The 17,636-nt window shown below is 48.2% G+C and overlaps 1 protein-coding gene across 2 annotated transcripts in view; it reads left to right on the top strand.

Moving 5' to 3' along the window:
• Positions 1 to 17,636, top strand: part of Exn (Ephexin) — a 173,430-nt gene that overhangs the window by 135,589 nt on the left and 20,205 nt on the right. For both annotated transcript variants that reach the window (XM_065426613.2, XM_065426612.2), the window contains exon 13: positions 5,475 to 5,911. In XM_065426613.2, the coding sequence (XP_065282685.1) occupies positions 5,475 to 5,911 (437 nt within the window). The remainder of the gene's footprint in view (positions 1 to 5,474; positions 5,912 to 17,636) is intronic.

Here is a 17,636-nt window from a genome sequence, read left to right as displayed (position 1 = left end):
CAGTCACATAGGCTGTTCGACTCATCTGTTCCATCTTCTCCTGAACATTTGGAATTGGATACACTTGATCCTTGGTGAGACTGTTTAATTTCCGATAGTCTACTATAAGCAATGGGTATTTACCCATTGCTTATAGTAGGGCTTCCGCCAAGATCATAGGTGAAGCGTATTTGCATGCTCCTAATTTGAGCATGTACTTCACTTCTCTGACAAGAATTTCTCTTTGCCTAAGATAGAGTTGATAACACTTTGATTGCAGTGGCTCCTCAGACGTCAGCTCAATATCGTGCTCAGTCATATCAGTTCTACCCATTCTGTCGACAAAGCATTCATCGAACTCTCTTACAATTTCGCCAAAATCACACAACTGTGATTCATTTAGTTTCTCTCTCTGCACAGTCCTCTTCGGAGGTTCTTGAGTGCTACTTCTCCCCCCACTTGGACAAACCAGGTTGCCTTCCATCTCTTCAGGAAGGTTTATGGTCATATTCACCACTGCCTCTCTTTGCACGTGAGGTTTCCTTAAGTTACAATCATAAATATGCATCTCTTTACATTTCCGTTGGGTTTTCACGATGTAGCTTGTGTCAGAAAGCTTCGAAACCACTTCAGTGGGCCCTTCCCACTGTACTTTGAGCCTGTTTTGCCTTGAGGCTCTTAGTAACATTACCTTGTCACCGATACGGAACCTCCTCTGATGGGCGGTCCTGTCATAGCAGATTGAATTGAGCCTGAGCTGACTTCATGCTGGCCTCCACAAGCCCTTTTGCATTATGCAGACGCTCAAGCAGATTCAAAACAAACTCCGCCACAGTAAAGTCTTCTCCGCATCTTTTCCACGTTTCCTTACCATTCGCGAGTGACCTTCCGTAAACCAACTCGGCAGAGGTGAAACCAGTAGATTCACGTACAGTCGAACCCGACTATATAGAACCCATTTACATAGAACTATCCTGTATATCAAACATTTTCTGAACACGGTATAGCTACAATAAGTGTACATAGCAAAAATTATGCTTACATCGAACAAAAATAACAGCGACTCCCAATACAGTATTGGCATGTGAACTCTTTTATCTTTTACGGGTGAGCGCTTTTACCATCCACAAAATGTTATCGCTCAGTGCAGGACGCGTCTACATGTATTGGAAGTTTCTAGAATGTTATCGATGCTCCTATCCGCTGTCTGTTTTTGCCGAACCTTGTGTAATCTGATTGCATGTGTGCACGACGCGAATGGCGTAGAACTTTGTGGAAGGCATGCGAGTCCCAGCGATTACTCGGGAACATTCGACAACTGCTGTATAAGAGTCGACACGCTTGACCCACTGATCAAATTTTCGACGATCGCCGACCGTGTTCGCCGCTATCATTGTGCTATAAGTGTAGCCTGTCTTGTGGGCACAGGTTCGCCCAATAAAAGTAAGTTTTGTAGTTCACAGTACTGCTACTGGTTTCTTCAACGTCACCACCACGTGACAGTATATTGAATGTCAAATGACACAGAAGTGCTCAAAAAGTTGGGTTTCCCTCGTGCCAGTGGGGAAACCTGGCTTTATTCACCCGCTCTGCCTACTGTGACCGCGCACTGCGTTGTGTGAGGGATGGACACCCCCCTGCAAAAATGTAATCCTGGCCCGCCCACAGCGCTTGCACAGACAGCCAATCAGGGGCTCTTGCCAGGATGGTGGAAGTGCGAGTGGTCTCACTGCTTTTCTGGTTCGTTGTGTTTGCACCTTGAGGGCCTTCTCCCACTTGTGCTGCCGGCTAGCGCGATATGACAAAATTTGCTTTTCACTGTGAAGCTCGAAATCATGAATTGAGTCGAACACGGTGACAAGTCAGATGCTGCCACACCATGCGAGATTCCGGGGAGCCCTCTCAGCATGATCTTAAGGGAAGAATAAGGGTAAGATTAGGGCTAAAGCAGACCAACTCGCGACCCGGTGCTTGTCGCGCCAGACTCATACAGACGGCGACGTCAAGGCGGCTGTGTGTAAGTGGTTCATCCGAAATTGCTTCAGACGTGCCAGCTTCCACATGCCCGGTGGTGACTGAAAATTCTGATGAGTTTGACGAAGCCATTGCCAGTGTCACCAAATTTTGGAGCGAGCTGTCAGCATTTCCGCAAGCTGCTGGCGGATCAACGATCGACGAGTTTGTGAGTGCAGATGGTGGTGTCGCGACCACGGGAGAGCCCAAAATGAAAATTACATTGCCAACATCGTACTGAGCACAAGTGATAGTGGGCACAATGAGGATAGCAATAACGATCCTTTGCCGACATCATCCGAGGTGATTGGTGCACTCGCACTAGTTCTGCGCTCTTGCATGAATGTGAAAGGTTGCAGCCTCAGCTGCTCCAACTCTTTAGACAATGTGGAGAAGCGCACGCGTGGCAGGCAATGAAATTGACCAAGCAGAAGAAAATACAGGACTATTTCATGTGAAACTAAGCTAGTTTCATCAATAAAGTGCTTTTATGAATGGTATGTGCTTTCATGATGCCCCATCCTTCAGCAGGCTTATATTGAATTATGCCCTATATCAAACAGATAGGTGTTTTTAACGCGACAGCGTTAAGGAGCTCGTGTCGCAGAAAAGCCAGTGTCGTCGGTGTCGTCGGCGTTGGCCGTGAGCGATAAATCCCAGCAGGCACTTCATGAATAAAAAACAACTTGCAAGATGGGCTGGGTGGGAATCGAACCAGGGTCTCCGGAGTGTGAGACGGAGGCGCTACCACTCAGCCACGAGCTCGATGCTTCAAAGCGGTACAAATGCGTCTCTAGTGATGCGGTGTTGCCTTAGAAACGAGCTGTTTCTAAGACTCGGGCGTCCGTCGCTTGCTCAGGCGCACATTTCGTTGCCGCGCCAAACGCGGCACTGCTCGACGCTCACCGCATCCGATGCGGGGCGCGTAGTCGCTGCGCCGTAGCCCACTGTCTTACACCCCTTGGCGGGTTGACGGGAACGCTGTTGCGTTCCACTCTTGAAGGCGAAGCTTAAGCGTCCTCCAATTTTTTTTTTTGCAAGTTCGATATAACCGGGTTTGACTGTAGTACCGATTGCAAAGCGGAAAGTGCTGCTGGCAGGCATGCATCCCACTTCCATAACAGAGTCCTCTAAGGACGCGCCTGAGAAGTAAATGCCACCTTTCTACGATGTTACTCTGTGGGAAAAGATCGACAGCAAATCCACAACACTTCCTGACGTCACCTTACGCAGCACAAGTGCTTCTGAAAACTTCGTGGCCGGGCATAACATAGTTAGAATATACCTGTACCCTGTCTCTGCCGCAGAAAGTCGCCCAACTATATCTTTCGTTAACTGCTGAAATAGCTCTGTAATAATCGGTACTAACCAATGCTTATAGATACATCTTCAGTTTCTGAACTCCTCACCGAGCCTGTGCGCAGCAAGCGGCCCACTGTTGTTCTTGTCACCGCAGCGCTGCCATCGACCTTGGCGCCAAGCATGCGAGCATCACCTACTACGGCCTGGTGCGGTTATGGTTATTTGTTGTGGTGCTCGGCATTTACATAGGGGCTCGCTGAATAAAACAGCCAGCTTGCTCCACAACGTTTTTATTCTCTTATATACGAAGAACCTAACTGGGAGCATAGAGCACACGAGCTATCTCTTGTTGAAGTCTGAATAAAAGCAGTGCATCCTGTAAACGTCCTGGTTTTAGGTAAAGTGAAAGCCGTTTCCGGGAGAGATCTTCGACTCTCCGCGCATGAATTGTCTGATGCGGATAAACACCGCATCTTGCTGTGACATAAGGTAATTAAAATTGGGTGGCTTTTATAATTGCGCAGTTACACATGACTATTATTAAGTGCCATGTAAGACTGTGCACCAGGGGTGCGATCAGAGATCTTTGTTCGATACGCATTCTGTTCAGTTGCTGCAACATCGCAAAGTGGCAGTATGCAAAATTTGTGGGAATGGGGTGGAGAGAGCAGCCAATCACCAAGCGGTGAACTCCCTGGAAGTTTACTTCCCTCATTTGTCGTCTGCTTGCAGAGGGTATGCTATAAAACGAATGAATGATGAATGAAATCTTTATCAAAAAAATTTATTTTTTTCTTCTCAAGCTTAAACACGTTTTCAAGTAGTAATATGTGTGACTACTACAATTTGTAACTGTTAGTTTCTCTGCATCATCCCTAGGTGGTGTCACGCACAGCGAAAAAAAGAAAAAAGAAAAAAAGAAAACGGGCACAGTGGTGCACTATTCAAGAGGCAACAATATTCCAGTGGCACGCTATTTTTGCACTATTTGTTTCAAGAAATGAAAGGGACACCGGAATTCGCTTTCTGCTATTTCTTCAAACGCTTTTCACGCCTCCTCTTGCTCTTGTTCCTGACCATTTTTTTTCTTTCTGCTGTTGTTTGAGCTGAAGTATAATATTCTCGGCACCACGGCTGATAAGGCGTACGTCCAAAGGAAGGGATGACCCTTACAGTTATTTTCCAGTCGGGCTACAACGTGATTCTACTACTTGCTCATGCGCAAGTTCTCTTTGTCTTGATGACCTTTAATGTTATCAAATTTGTGGTCGCTTTGCACATTAATTTGCAAATAACTACTGAGCCTATGCTAACAAACTTTTTCAATAGCGAGCATGGTTATCTGATTATTTCTAGTACTATTGCATTCATGCACAGGTGGTCTCATTAAGCCTCTCAACATAGCCCGATTAGAATAACATTTCTCCTAGACTCAATGTTGGTACATCTTTTTTTTTTCTATTCTATTATCTGAGGTTGCATGTACATTTCGGGAAAGTTATCTTCAGTTACAATAATAAATCTTACTCGGTACAACGTTTTAGTTCTTGCGATATACAAGCCTTCAAAATTTTCTAATCTCAGCAAAGCAACGTATTGCTTTCACCTATGTACCATGGTATTGCAGAAGAGGTGTGCAGTATTTCACAGAACCAAAGTGTATTCCTTTCATCAGACACATTTTTGCATCTCATAAAAGTTATAGTACAGAGAACAGTTGTCTAACCATCTGGTTTGTTCTTATTAGAACATGCCCTATGGTAAACTGAATTGAACTCACAGACACTTCTTTCAAGTTTTATATTAATGTGTTTGACTTTAGTATTGTGCATAATTCATCTATTTATGGATAATGCATCCTGTAAGGCAGTGCCAAAAACACAGTAGATAATAAGGGGCAGGCAGCTAATACGTAGCTCATCAGGTACTTATGAACTACAATTGCATAACTAGGCTAGTATGCATGATGAAAAAAATTGTTGACATGTACAAGCATTTTTCCCCACGCTCCTGCCACTTACTTGCTGTTGCACATAAATGAGCTTTTCATAGAACTCTGAAGTAACCAGATTATACGAGTGATTGGAAAGGAGATGCTATCTAAATGATGTAAATGTATGAACATCAAACAGTGTGAAGGTGAGTTGCTTAGAAGTGGCTTGACTTGTTTCCTGCCGTAGGTTGTAGCCAACTGTAATGAGGGCGCCCGCAAGATGGCACGCATGGAGGAGATGCTGCACGTGTCACGCACGCTCGAGTTCCGCGAGTGCCGCGCAGTGCCTCTCATTTCGTCCAGCCGCTGGCTGGTGAAGCGAGGCCCGCTCGTGCGGGTGTCACTGGACAGCCGGAGGCGCACCTGGGGCCGCTTGGTGCAGTGCGCGCGCACTTCGCTGCACTTGTTCCTCTTCACCGACCTGCTGCTGGTGACCAAGCGCAAGGGGGACGACTACTATGCCGTGCTGGACCACTGCCCACGCAACATGCTGCAGGCGTGTGCAGAGGCCCCAGCCACGCTGCCGTCGCGCCTGCCCGACTGCTGCCGTCACCTGTTCCAGCTCACCCTGCTGCAGAACAGTGCCGGACGCACGGTCGAGATGCTGCTGGCTGCCGAGTCCGAGTGAGCCTTATTGCTTGACCTACACTAGGTGGCACTGCCATAATACCGAACTGGTACAGTGAGACCTCGTTAAACCATAGTTGGCCGGAGCTCGGAAGAAGTACGTACTAAACGGTAGTACTGCTTAACTGAAATAGCATGAGATTGCCCACTTACCGGTCAAAAACGGAACTCGGAGAGGGTGTGATGAAAGGGAAAGAAACCATGCATTCTTTATTCAATTCATGCGACAAAAGTGTTATTTTTTATTGATGCCGCGGAGGCCTAGCAGTGAGGACAGTGGCCTCAAACTTACTGAAGCTACGAGCCAGCTTTTCAGCCAGCCCCCTCTTCTCGGCAAACACTTGCATGGCAGATTGCTTGTTGGCATTTCATGTTCTCCGTGCACGCGGGCGGTAGCGCTGCAGAAGTCATGGGACGCCTTTTTCATTGCAGGGTGCTGTTCTCGTCGCGATGATTGCATTCACGAGGGCCACGTAATGCGCAGTCTCTGCCACTGTCGGGCCTGAATTGCCCGTGCTGCCTCTTTCCATGTCATCCTCATCACGGTCGCTAGTCAACACTTCGGCAACAACAGAGGCAGCAACGGCGAAAAGTTGAACCTCGTAGCCGACATGTCTTCGCGGTCGCAGCAGCGCTGCCGAGCAACAACTTCGCATTCCAAATGCCACACACCGTAGTCAACAGTAGATCCCTGTCGCGTGCCAGCACCAACTTCTTCGTGTCACATTCGATAGCATGAATGATTTCTAATTTTTCTTCTATGCTGAGCACCCGGCGTCTTCTTTTATCCGAGCTTCGGCATGATGCAAGTCCTTCTTTGCACGATGCCACAATGCTCTCTGGCACGGCGCATGGCGCCGAAATGATGTTGATGTGGCTTCACGCGCAAGCACACTGGGCACTTGGAGGCCATTCTGATCTCTGAGGCTTGTTCTGCCGGGCGGCCCGATGGAGACGACGCACCGCCGTGTTTGCGCGACAAAAAGTGGAAACAGTACGTGTTAACTGATACGTATGCAATAAACTGGTACGGTTTATGTGGATAGAAAACACATTATGTTCAATGGCCACTGAGTCGGCGATTTGACTTTACTACTCTTAAAACAAAACTACTGTTTAAGCGGGCACGGTTTAACGAGGTTTTACTGTATTGATTAGATACTCTGGTGGCTTATTGCATAGCTTGCGGCGCGGCTGCGGTATCTTGCAATCTATCTGCAATGTCGACAGAGTACACTCGCACGGGCCTCGACTTCAAAGCGATCTGCGATGTGGACAAAGTACACAGAGTGCTGGTACCTTCGTATGTGCAGTGCTTTCGACGTTTAGTTCATGTTGCAATGAGAGACGGCATGAAGATCAATTTTATCACTGCTGCTGCCGCGCTTCCTAACTCCAGCGTATTGACAGCAAGTTTCCGCAGTCATCGAGCAAGATGTGTACGTGTTAACCTGTGCGCACGTGACACCGTGCTTGTTAATTTAGTTGGTAAGCCAATGCTTGCAAGTTTATTCAGCTGATAAAACTAATATCCTTACTTCTTATAGCTGTCTACTAATTTGCTATTGCAATCGGGGCTTTGCCTTTCCGGTGAAACTGGAACTTTTTTAGACTACACAGTTTAAAAAAATTACCCGTGGCAAATAGCACAAATATAGTCCTTGAGATGAGGTGATGATAATAATAAAAATGTTTTTTTCCCATCAAGAAAGATGGAGGAGGCTGCAGGTAAAAGCTGCACAAACAAACGGCAGCTTGACAGGGGCCCACAGCCCCTTCTACAAGGCAGCAGTAAAGAAAGGTTACAAGAAGGAGCGCCAAAAACATACGTGATGAGGTGGTTATTACTTGCGCGAGAAATTGAGATGCATAATTGACTAATTATAGGAAACTTACTAATGAACATTTTATTTAATTACTTTACAGCACACACTGTAATTTAATTGTAGCCAGTGAGTCCAGGAGGCATGTACACTTGGAACGAACTCTTAGGATGGCACTAGTTTCAAGATATTTAGTCCCATAGCAGGCAAAGAAATACATTGGTGGTTCAGTTACTCTTATTCTTTGCTGCATAAAGTGGCGTTCTGTAAAAAAGAAAGTGAAACAGTTGTGCATTTATACCACAAGTTTGATGGCATATATCTTGAAACCTGTGCCGTCCTCAAAATTCATTCCAAGTCGATATGCCCTTGCAAGCTCACTGGCTACAATAATAGCGTGAAATAATTAGTAAAATCCCAATTACTGAGATTTTTCTTAATTAATCTATTATGCGTTCTGAATTCTCATAGAAGTAATGTCCACCTCTTTGAGTAATCCAGGTCAAAGATTGTAATTGTGCTATCTGCAGCAGGCAATGTTTAAAAGTTCTGTGTAGTCTAAATATAACACTCCTAGAATAGCTAAACATTGCACAGTGAATTCCTAGCATGATGTTTGCCCAAGAATTTATGCTGTATTCAGTTTTAGGTTACTCCCAAAGCTCACAGACTGTTCTAAAGGAGCAGACACAAAAAACCACCTGTGAACCAATATTTAATGGTACGAAAAATGCACAGCTGTAGGGATGGGCGAATATACGATGTTGTCAAATATTCAATTAAATTAATCTGTATTCATTATTTGCTTTGATTCAAATTCAGGTATCTGATATTTTCGAATTATTCAGCACTCCCGAATAGGCAGCTGGAAGCCACGAAAACGGCCAATACAAATACACATCTCGGAGGCTATGCTTATGTGTCATGGCTGCCATACAGCAACCGTAAATCTCAAAGGCTGTACATTTTTGCATTAAGGAGCCGGAAATGTGCAACGCAAGAGAGCAAAAATGGTGCTAGCGTCCAACCAAAATGAAGTGGCGGAGTCTGCATCACCATAACCTTCAGCAAAAATTGTATGTGAATGACAGCAATGCCGGAACGCTTCGTACCTATTTGTGCCTTTAAAGTGTTCATTCTTGCGTTTACCGCCACGCATAACGCCGCGCTGGCTGCGGACTTTCATAATCCGCCTCTTTCACGGTGTGATGGCGCATGCGCCCTGCCCTGGTGGATTAGTCGCGAAACGTTTTGGAAAGGACGCGTACACAACCTGATATCGGGGGCAATGTCCCCCCAAAAAACAACAAGAAAGCACACTGCAGCAAACTCTCGTGCCATGTACCACGTTGGAACTTCTCTGATATATAGCTCTGTGTCGGTGCATAGCTGAAAACGTGCATAGCCTAAACTGCAACTCCACTTCAAAACAAAAAGCAGCCAGGGTTTCATGCGGACTTCACCGTGAACCACGTAGTTGCTGCCTTGCATTGACGGCTAGCAAATTTATCGATGAAGCCATGCGTTGCACTCGGGCAAAGACAACACGTTGATGAAGCCTTGCAGTGTCAGCCCTCTTTTACTGGTGGTGGCAGCGCATGCCGTACTTCACGTACTCGTCTAAGGCACGGTGTGGGGGTTCTCCTGCCGTACTCTTGGGACAAAGAAACGATAACACAGTAGTGCAAACAATCACAAGGGCATTTATTGCACCTTTCATAGATCAATGCCTGCTAGCCGAGTTGCTATCCACAAGACATGCCGATGGGCGCGCGGCAAATCTAGAAGTCCGACTCACCGCGACCGGAAAACGAGCGAATATGTTCACCCCATGCTGGATCCCAACGCCTGGTCGTTCGCGTGTACGGTCACGCCAACGGTTGCGCGTTCGAAGGCGGCCACGCGAGTCGGTTTCGCAGAAGCATGGGTCCCCGCGCGCGCGAAATGTCCACGCTGTTTGCCGACCCGCCGGGAAAGAGGAAGCGCCTTGTCTCCCGGTGCCCAAGTAACCCCACCTGTCGGCGGCGTTAGCAGCGCAACACTCGCGCCATCTCCCGCACTGCGCTTCAACCACATCGACCGCCGCGGGCATCTCGCAGGCCACGCAGCGAAGCCGGATTACAGGAGACGCGCTATGCGGGAAAAACATCAGGGGACGCGCGAGAGTCGCGCATCCCCACAACGGTAACACTAGGCCGGTATGGAACCGACAAGACGCTGACACCAACGATCGGCCGCCTACTCAGCACTGTGTGGCACTGAGACTATTCTACCATTACATGCCGCAACAAGGCGGCCGACGGCTGCGAGTTGTAGGACGAAGGGATTTCTTGTCAACGGCACCGACAAAATCGGCATGCCAACCCTGATCGTTCGACCAAACTCCATGCGAGAAACCGTCAAACAGACAATGCAATGGCCGCAGTGCCTTTGCTTGTATATATAATTAATTGCACGCAACATGAGTCGAAACGTGCCTTCGGAATTTCAATGCGTAAGCTTCAGTCCTCTCAAGCCTTGGACATGAAGTTTGAGCCAATGTCGATCATGTTTAACTAAGGTTGGGTTAGGCCTGGCCCCATCAAGTTCATGCAACCGCTACTGGTGGACGTGAACTTAAAAATAAACAAACAATAATGAAGAAAACTGCTTTTATTGTTCAGTTGTGGCACTGATTTGATATCAACTACTCTTCACCTCACACGGCGCAGACGCAGTAAGTGGCAAGCGGCGACACAACGCTGCAGCATGCGCCAACATCCTTATGTCACCGTTGTCGAGGTCGCATCCGCTAGTAGGTGGGTAGGTCTGTAGGTGTTGTTACGCTGACATATTTTTTAATTACAGAGAAGCACTGTTTACCTCTGCTTCAAACGAAAAGCATGAGACAGCACATTTGGTACAGCTGCATAAACTATCACCTCGCTTAGTTGTGTTAGCGATGGCATCCACATTTTCTGGAGAGAGCTACATGGCCTATAAGCGAGTGCTTATGCAGAGCACAGTTTTTTCTAACAATACTCTATGGCATGCGCAAACTGTAAGTACGATGAAGTTAAAGAAAAGCGAGAATGAATAGTAACAGCCCGTAATATGTGTCTCGATCACATGTTATCGTTGATTAATTCGGCCACTCATATTGGCTAGCCTCAGGGTGGAACAGTGCGTCTCATATGAGCAGATATGTAGGTTTTGATATGTTTTGACATTATTTCATATTAGTGATGCGCCGTTTGCACAATATTCAAAGTTAACAACGATCTGTGGCTGTACATGTTGATGTATACTAATGCATCGCTTTGGCAAATCCGATGCGAACGGCTCTGCTCAAAGACTTCTTGAATATGCAAAATGTCTTATGAATGGGTAAAAGGAATGCAAAAAGCAAGGTGCAAGAGCAGACATTGGCGACAACAAACTCAAGGCAGCCGCATTGGCAGATGGAACACCGTGTGCGTTAATAGGCCGCACTGTTAATGCTGAAGCGCACTCACCCAGTAGTTGGAGAGTGCTACATGACTTCCTGGAACGAAATGCTGCCCCGGAGAGGCCATTAATAAGTACTTGCAATCCACAAGTTGGAGAGTTGAATCCACAAGTTGGAGAGTGCTACATGACTTCCTGGAACGAAATGCTGCCCCGGAGAGGCCATTAATAAGTACTTGCAACCCACAAAATGCACTACTGAAGCACACTCAACACGTTGAGTGTGCTTCGGTTGTGCGTTTAGTGGATCACAAGTATTTATTAATGGCCTCTCCGGGGCAGCATTTCGGAGGGGCCAGGTAGAGGCGCAGGTACACAAATCAACCTGCGAATGCCTCGGCACCTTTCCAAAACGTTTCCAGCAGCATGCGGCAGAGGGCAGCACACAAACATAAAAGGTTTAAGCAGTGATGTCAGGAAGAAACGCAGCTGCAAGCAACGCAAGGACCCCATCCAGGCAGACACCCCTTGAGGTATTGCTGCTGGGCGACAGCAGTGTTCCCCGAGTGGCAGAGGCACTTCGACGTATACTGGGCATGAAGGTGAGCATGAAGACCTGCTCGGCGAGACACGCTACAGTCAAGTATGCGCACCAGTTGCTGCTTCGCCACCACGGCCAATTAAGTCATAACCCCCCTTTATTGGTCCTGAACGCAGGCACGGCTAATGTGCTTAAGAGAGCCCAACCCCACGTTGTTACTGCAGCCATGCACAAAATTTGCCCGCGTACGCACCAGCGCTGATTGTTTGTTTGGTGCCAGAGGTGGCCATGCGGGGCAAGGAGGCACAAGCACGAGCAGTCATGCTGAACTCTGAAATTAGGAAGCTGTGTGCCTCTACCAGTGCAAAGTTCCTGGACAACACACAAGTGAAGGAAGGAGAGGGACATTTCACGCAGGACGAAGTTCACTACCTTGCCAACAAAGCACATCAAGTGGCTGGTCACATCGGGAAAGCAGCATGCCATTTTTTAGAACTTGGGGAAGAAAAAAGAGTGCAGCTCTCAACCTCACTGCCCCACGAGAAGAAAATGTCCAACTTGGAAAGTACCCGTCACAGCGCTTCGACCCCCAGGAACTGAGATTGGTTCCCTCAAGCCTGCAGCAGAGTTCTCTCTACATGGGGAACATGTAACTTGCTCCTCCTATGCCAGAACAAAGGAAACAAATCAATCAAGCTGCGGCCATTTGCCAGTGCTTCCCTGTACCAACCACCGGAGCCGATGCACTGGGCTCAGCTGCTGAGCTGGGACAGACCAGTGCAGACTGCTTCCTTGAACCAACCCTCCCTGAGCCTATCGGTGGTGTGCCCAACAGGCCAGGCCATGCCGCATCAGCCAGTCTTCCGCATGCAACCTTTGGCAAGACCTCAGTCACTTCCCCCATCTCGTGCAATGCCACCTCCCAACGTGGGATTTGACCTGGCCCGATGATTGGCGACCTGGTGTGCCAACACATGACCCAGCAATGGTAGCAGGCAACACAATAAGACCCAAATCGCAAGCCTCAGAGAACACACTTCATAACTATCGCACAGCTCCCGGCGTAAATGTCACAATACCTCAGGGCAATACAGCCTACAGAAAACATGCCCGGTGTTCAGCCAAGCACACAGGGTCGGTCAGATAACACACCCACAAAAGGAAACACCGGTCGAAGTGGCAATGCTTCAGATTGGTGTTGTTAAACCTCAATGGGGCTCGCCGAGAGCAAAAGTGGGTGAAATTATACCGCATTCTCAGTGTAGAGAAGTGTTCTGTTTATGCAGTGGCAGGAAATCACCTGCGGGATCTTGAAGAGCCCCCAGTACATTCAGAGTGGTGCTGGGCGGGCCAGAACAGATGTACCAAAAGTCGCAAAGGGGTTTGTTGGTGGCGTTGGTTTGTTGTGGCATTGCCGGCTTCACTGGCAACGCCTGGATGGGGACTGCAGAGACCACCTTTGGGTAGTTGGGAATGTGCCTGCCGTGACACCACTGCAGGGTGTGTTGTGTACCATGTCAGTGCAAGGTCTCAAAGAAGAAAATGTGCAGTTTGTGCAGCGTGTCCGGAATGACGCACAAAGGCTACGGGGCGGCAAGGAGCTTATCATTATTGGCAACAGGCATCTCAGGGAACTAGATGGCCGTACTGATGCGAACGGCAAGCTCCTTCTGCAGTTAGTAGATGATTTAGACCTTGTGATTGTGGATCTTGACCCACACTGGGAAGGACAGTTCACATGGTGTGCTCGTGGCAGTAGCACAACCATCGCCCTTCTCTCACCCCACTTTGGAGTCCTCATCTACATAGATGCATGATAGACGAGGAAGGCGTGTATAGCCTCAGCAGCGACCTAAATTGCTTAAGGCTCGACTTTAGTCACTCAGGCCAATGTGGCCCTAACAGCAAAAGACGGCAGAAATCCCGCCTATACTTGCCAAGTCGGGCCATCGAGGCGGTTGCCACGAACTTTGAGGCCAGTGAAGAAAGGCTGCAGGCCACTACCTATGAGGAATATGTGTCTTTCCTGTCGTCTGTTATGCAGGGTCATATGGTTCATGACATACGGTCAACACGTGCAATGACAAATCCATGCTGGGACGGTGAGGTTGAGGTGGCATGGCAGGCAAGACGTGAGGCTAATCGGGAGCACCGCAAAGCCATCAAAATGGTGGATACAGACGCTTTTATAGTGACGAGAACGCAATATCTGTATCTCAAACAAAAGGTGCAAGCGTTGATGCAGTCCAAGGTCGCCTGACATAACCTGCAGCTCATGCAGGCTTTACGAGAGGAGGGCAAGCAGGCAGGCCAAAAGTTTTGGCGATATGTGAGGTCACTTGACAGAAGGGAAGAGGTGTCACATATACAGCTCAAGAATGTGGTAACTGGCCAGCCAATCACAGATCTCAGGGGGCAGCTCAATCAGCACGTGGCACTTATGTATGGCGCCCCTGGTGTACAGAACATTGAAGATAAGGACTGTGGGAACTCACTCACTTCCTGCATCCCCTCCACTCACTAGCAGTTGTGGGTCAACAGAGCTACGCTGGGAGGTCAGTAAGCGGATGGTGGGTCATGGTATGGTGCATCTTAGTGCACGCGCAGCTGCTGGACGAGATGGTATGCCAGCACATTTAATGAAGAGCCTGGGGCCTGATGCACAGGAACAACTTGCCGCTTAGCTTACTGGAATCCTTGGAGGCCCGCAGATTCCAATGGACTGGTGGCAGGGTCGCATAGCATTTATCCCCAAGCAAGGCGGCAATGTAGAGTTTCTCCAAAGCTACCGACCGATCATGGTCACAAGTGTTATTTACCGGTTGTTTGCCTGTGTTCTAAAGGTGTGGATCAGTGCCTGGGCACAAGCTAAGCATGTGCCGACAGAATTACAGAAGGGCTTTCATTCAGGTCACCAACTGGAGGATAATACCGTATTTATTTGGATCTAGTCCGATATTTTTCTCAAATAATCATATTCCAAACTCTAGGGTTGGCTTAGATTCAAGGATTTTAAAAAATGCGCCAGTTTTTCATTGAAACTGCTAAATATGGTGCATAGCTAGCGCCATCTAGAAAAGTCAGTATCGCAGCCGCTACTAGCCATGCCAGTAGCCAACCGTGCACAAGCCAGGTCGCCATTTTGACCTGTGTCGTGTCGGTCATATCAGTGTGCGGCGTGGTGTTACTGCAATGGCACCAATCAGGAGATGCCACTAAGTGCCACTTTCAAGCGAACAGTTGTGATAGCCGCAGAGGCATTGTCGAACCTTCAAGCCAGGCGAGACTTTGGCGTCGCCGAGAAAAACATGCGTCGTTGGAGGGGACAACGACAGCAGCTTTTTGCGTGTGCCGCTACGAGGATGGCATTTAGTGGAACAAAGAAAGGCCGTCACCATGAAGTGGAAACAGTTTTGGTCGACTTTGTTCGGATGCAGAGAGCAGCTGCCCTTCCAGTGACAACAGAAGTGCTCCAAGCAAAAGCTAGGGAACTTTTGAGGGAGCGAGGCCTAATGCCAAAGGATTTCAAAGCCAGCTGGGGCTGGCTTCAGAAATTCATGAAGCGCTTCGGCTTCAGCCTCCCACGTCGAACTTCAATCACCCAGAAGCTGCCAAGCGATTTCGAAGAAAAGCTGATAGCTTTTAAGTGCTACGTGCTGCAAAAGAGAGAAGCGGCAGGCAAACCTTGGGCAAATCGGCAAAGCCGACCAGACGGCTGTGTATTTTGATATACCAGTGGCGCACACCGTGAATAAAAAGGGTGCCAAGGAGGTGAATGTGCGCTCTGTGGGCTAGCTGTACTGTACAGCTGATGGACATAAACTCCCTCCTTATATGATATTTAAAAGGAAGACTCTGCCTGCTCGAGAAACTTTCCCAAGAAATGTCATTGTGCAGGCAAATGAGAACGGGTGGATGACGGGTGCGATGGTGGAAGAGTGGGTTAAGATTGTGTGGTGACAGCGTCCAGGAGCCCTCTTGACAAAGAACTCGCTCCTTGTCGTCAACTCTTACCGTGGGCACTTGACCGACAACGTGAACGCTGCGCTTACCCAACCAAACACAGACCTCGCTGTCATACCGGGCGGCATGACGGGCCAGTTGCAGCCACTTGATGTCTGAATCAACAAACCTTTCAAGGATCGTCTGCGGAAGTATTACACAGACTGGTTGACAGATGAAGACCACATGCTAACTGCAACGGGCCGCATCAAATGTGCATCACTATTGCAGCTGGCAGGCTGGGTAGCTGCAGCGTGGGACGATATCCCAGGTACTTTGATCATGCGCGCCTTTAAAAAGTGCAGCATATCTAATGTGCTTGACGGTACCAAAGATAGTGCACTGTTTGAAGGTGACAGTGACAAGTAACACAGCGATGAGTCTAGCAGCATCGATGACGTTGAATGAGCTCTGCACGTTCAGATTCAATAAATGCTGTTTGCATTTTGTGAACGCTGTCCTCGCTTTTTTTGTTCGGTCTACATTCAAGGTAATATTGTCACGTGGTGGTGATGTTGAAGAACACAGTAGCAATACTGTGAAAGACAAAATTTACTTTTCTTGGGCGAACCAGTGCCCACAAAAACAGGCTACACTTATAGCATAACGATAGTGGCGAACACGGTCGGCGATCGTCGAAAATCTGATCAACGGGTCAAGCGCGTCGGCATTTATACATCAATCGTCGAATGTTCCAGACTAATTGTTGGGATCCGCGTGCCTTCCACAAAGTTCTACACCATTCGCGTCAGGCGATGAAATCAGATAACATAAGGTTCGGCGACAACAAAAAGCGGATAGAAGCATCGAAAACTTACCAGAAACTTCGGATACATGCAAGCGCATCCCGCGCTGTGCGATAACATTTGTTGGCCGGCGAAACGTGGTCGCCCGATAAAGATAAGTACACGTGTCAATATTCTCTCTCTCTCTCTTTTCCCCTTCGAACTTTAGGGGGTCGGCTTAGAATCGGGGTCGGCCTAGATTAGAGTAAATACGGTATATTTATCCTCACTCGATGTGCAGAAATTGCTAGGTTCGAGGGACGATCTCTGCTATGCTGCTCCCTTGATGTTGAGAAGGCATATGACAATGTACCACATGCCCCTCTCTTTGACTGCCTTGCCACTTTGGGTCTGCCGGAAGCGTTGTTGTCAATAGTCCGATGTTTGTTTACGGGGAACAGCGTCACAGTGTACTTTGGGGCTGTTAAGTCTGAGCCTGTGATAACGGTCAGGGTTCTTCGTCAAGGTTGCCCGCTGTCGCCACTGCTGTACATCATTTATGTCTCCGGCATTGAGAGAATGCTTTTGAACTCGGGCCTCGGCTTCCACCTCAAGTACACCACCACGGGGATAGACGAGGACAACGAATTGCCAGCCTTGGCTTTTCTTTTGCGGATGACCTAGTGGTGATGGCAGAGTATGCATGGTACCTTCAAGTCTTGCTAGATATCTGCCAGTCAGAGATCTCTAGTCTAGGGCTTCGCTTCAGCGCCAAAAAGACTGCAGTGGTCCAACTTGCAGGTGACTCGACAGGTGACATCTTGGTTACCTTGGATGGAGAGCAGGTGATTTGCCAATTTGTGTACAAATATTCTGCTGTGCAGCTGTCTACGGCAGCAAATATGTACGACATCCATGACAAAAAACTTCGCTTCACTGGACTCAGGGCCCAGTACATATTGTGTCGCCGTTGTTTGTGGGGCTGTCATCAGTACGTCATGGGTGCTAGAGTTATGGAAACTTGTGCACGTACCCAGCCTGTCATCTGCCAATGCTGTTGTTTGTCCGTCTGCCAGCACCCATGGATGGCTTCAGCGGCGGCAAGGGGAAGTGGGATGTGTTGCGCTCGGCTGTCATGGGAAAGTGGCTAACAAAACAGTGCAAGGGGACATGGGGTGATCGAGCTTTGAAGCACAGGAGGCTGC

Source organism: Dermacentor albipictus, chromosome 2 (assembly GCF_038994185.2).
Source record: "Dermacentor albipictus isolate Rhodes 1998 colony chromosome 2, USDA_Dalb.pri_finalv2, whole genome shotgun sequence".
Lineage (NCBI taxonomy): Eukaryota > Metazoa > Arthropoda > Arachnida > Ixodida > Ixodidae > Dermacentor > Dermacentor albipictus.
Note: the sequence above shows the minus strand (reverse complement) of the source record. Positions and strands in the feature narration are given on the sequence as shown.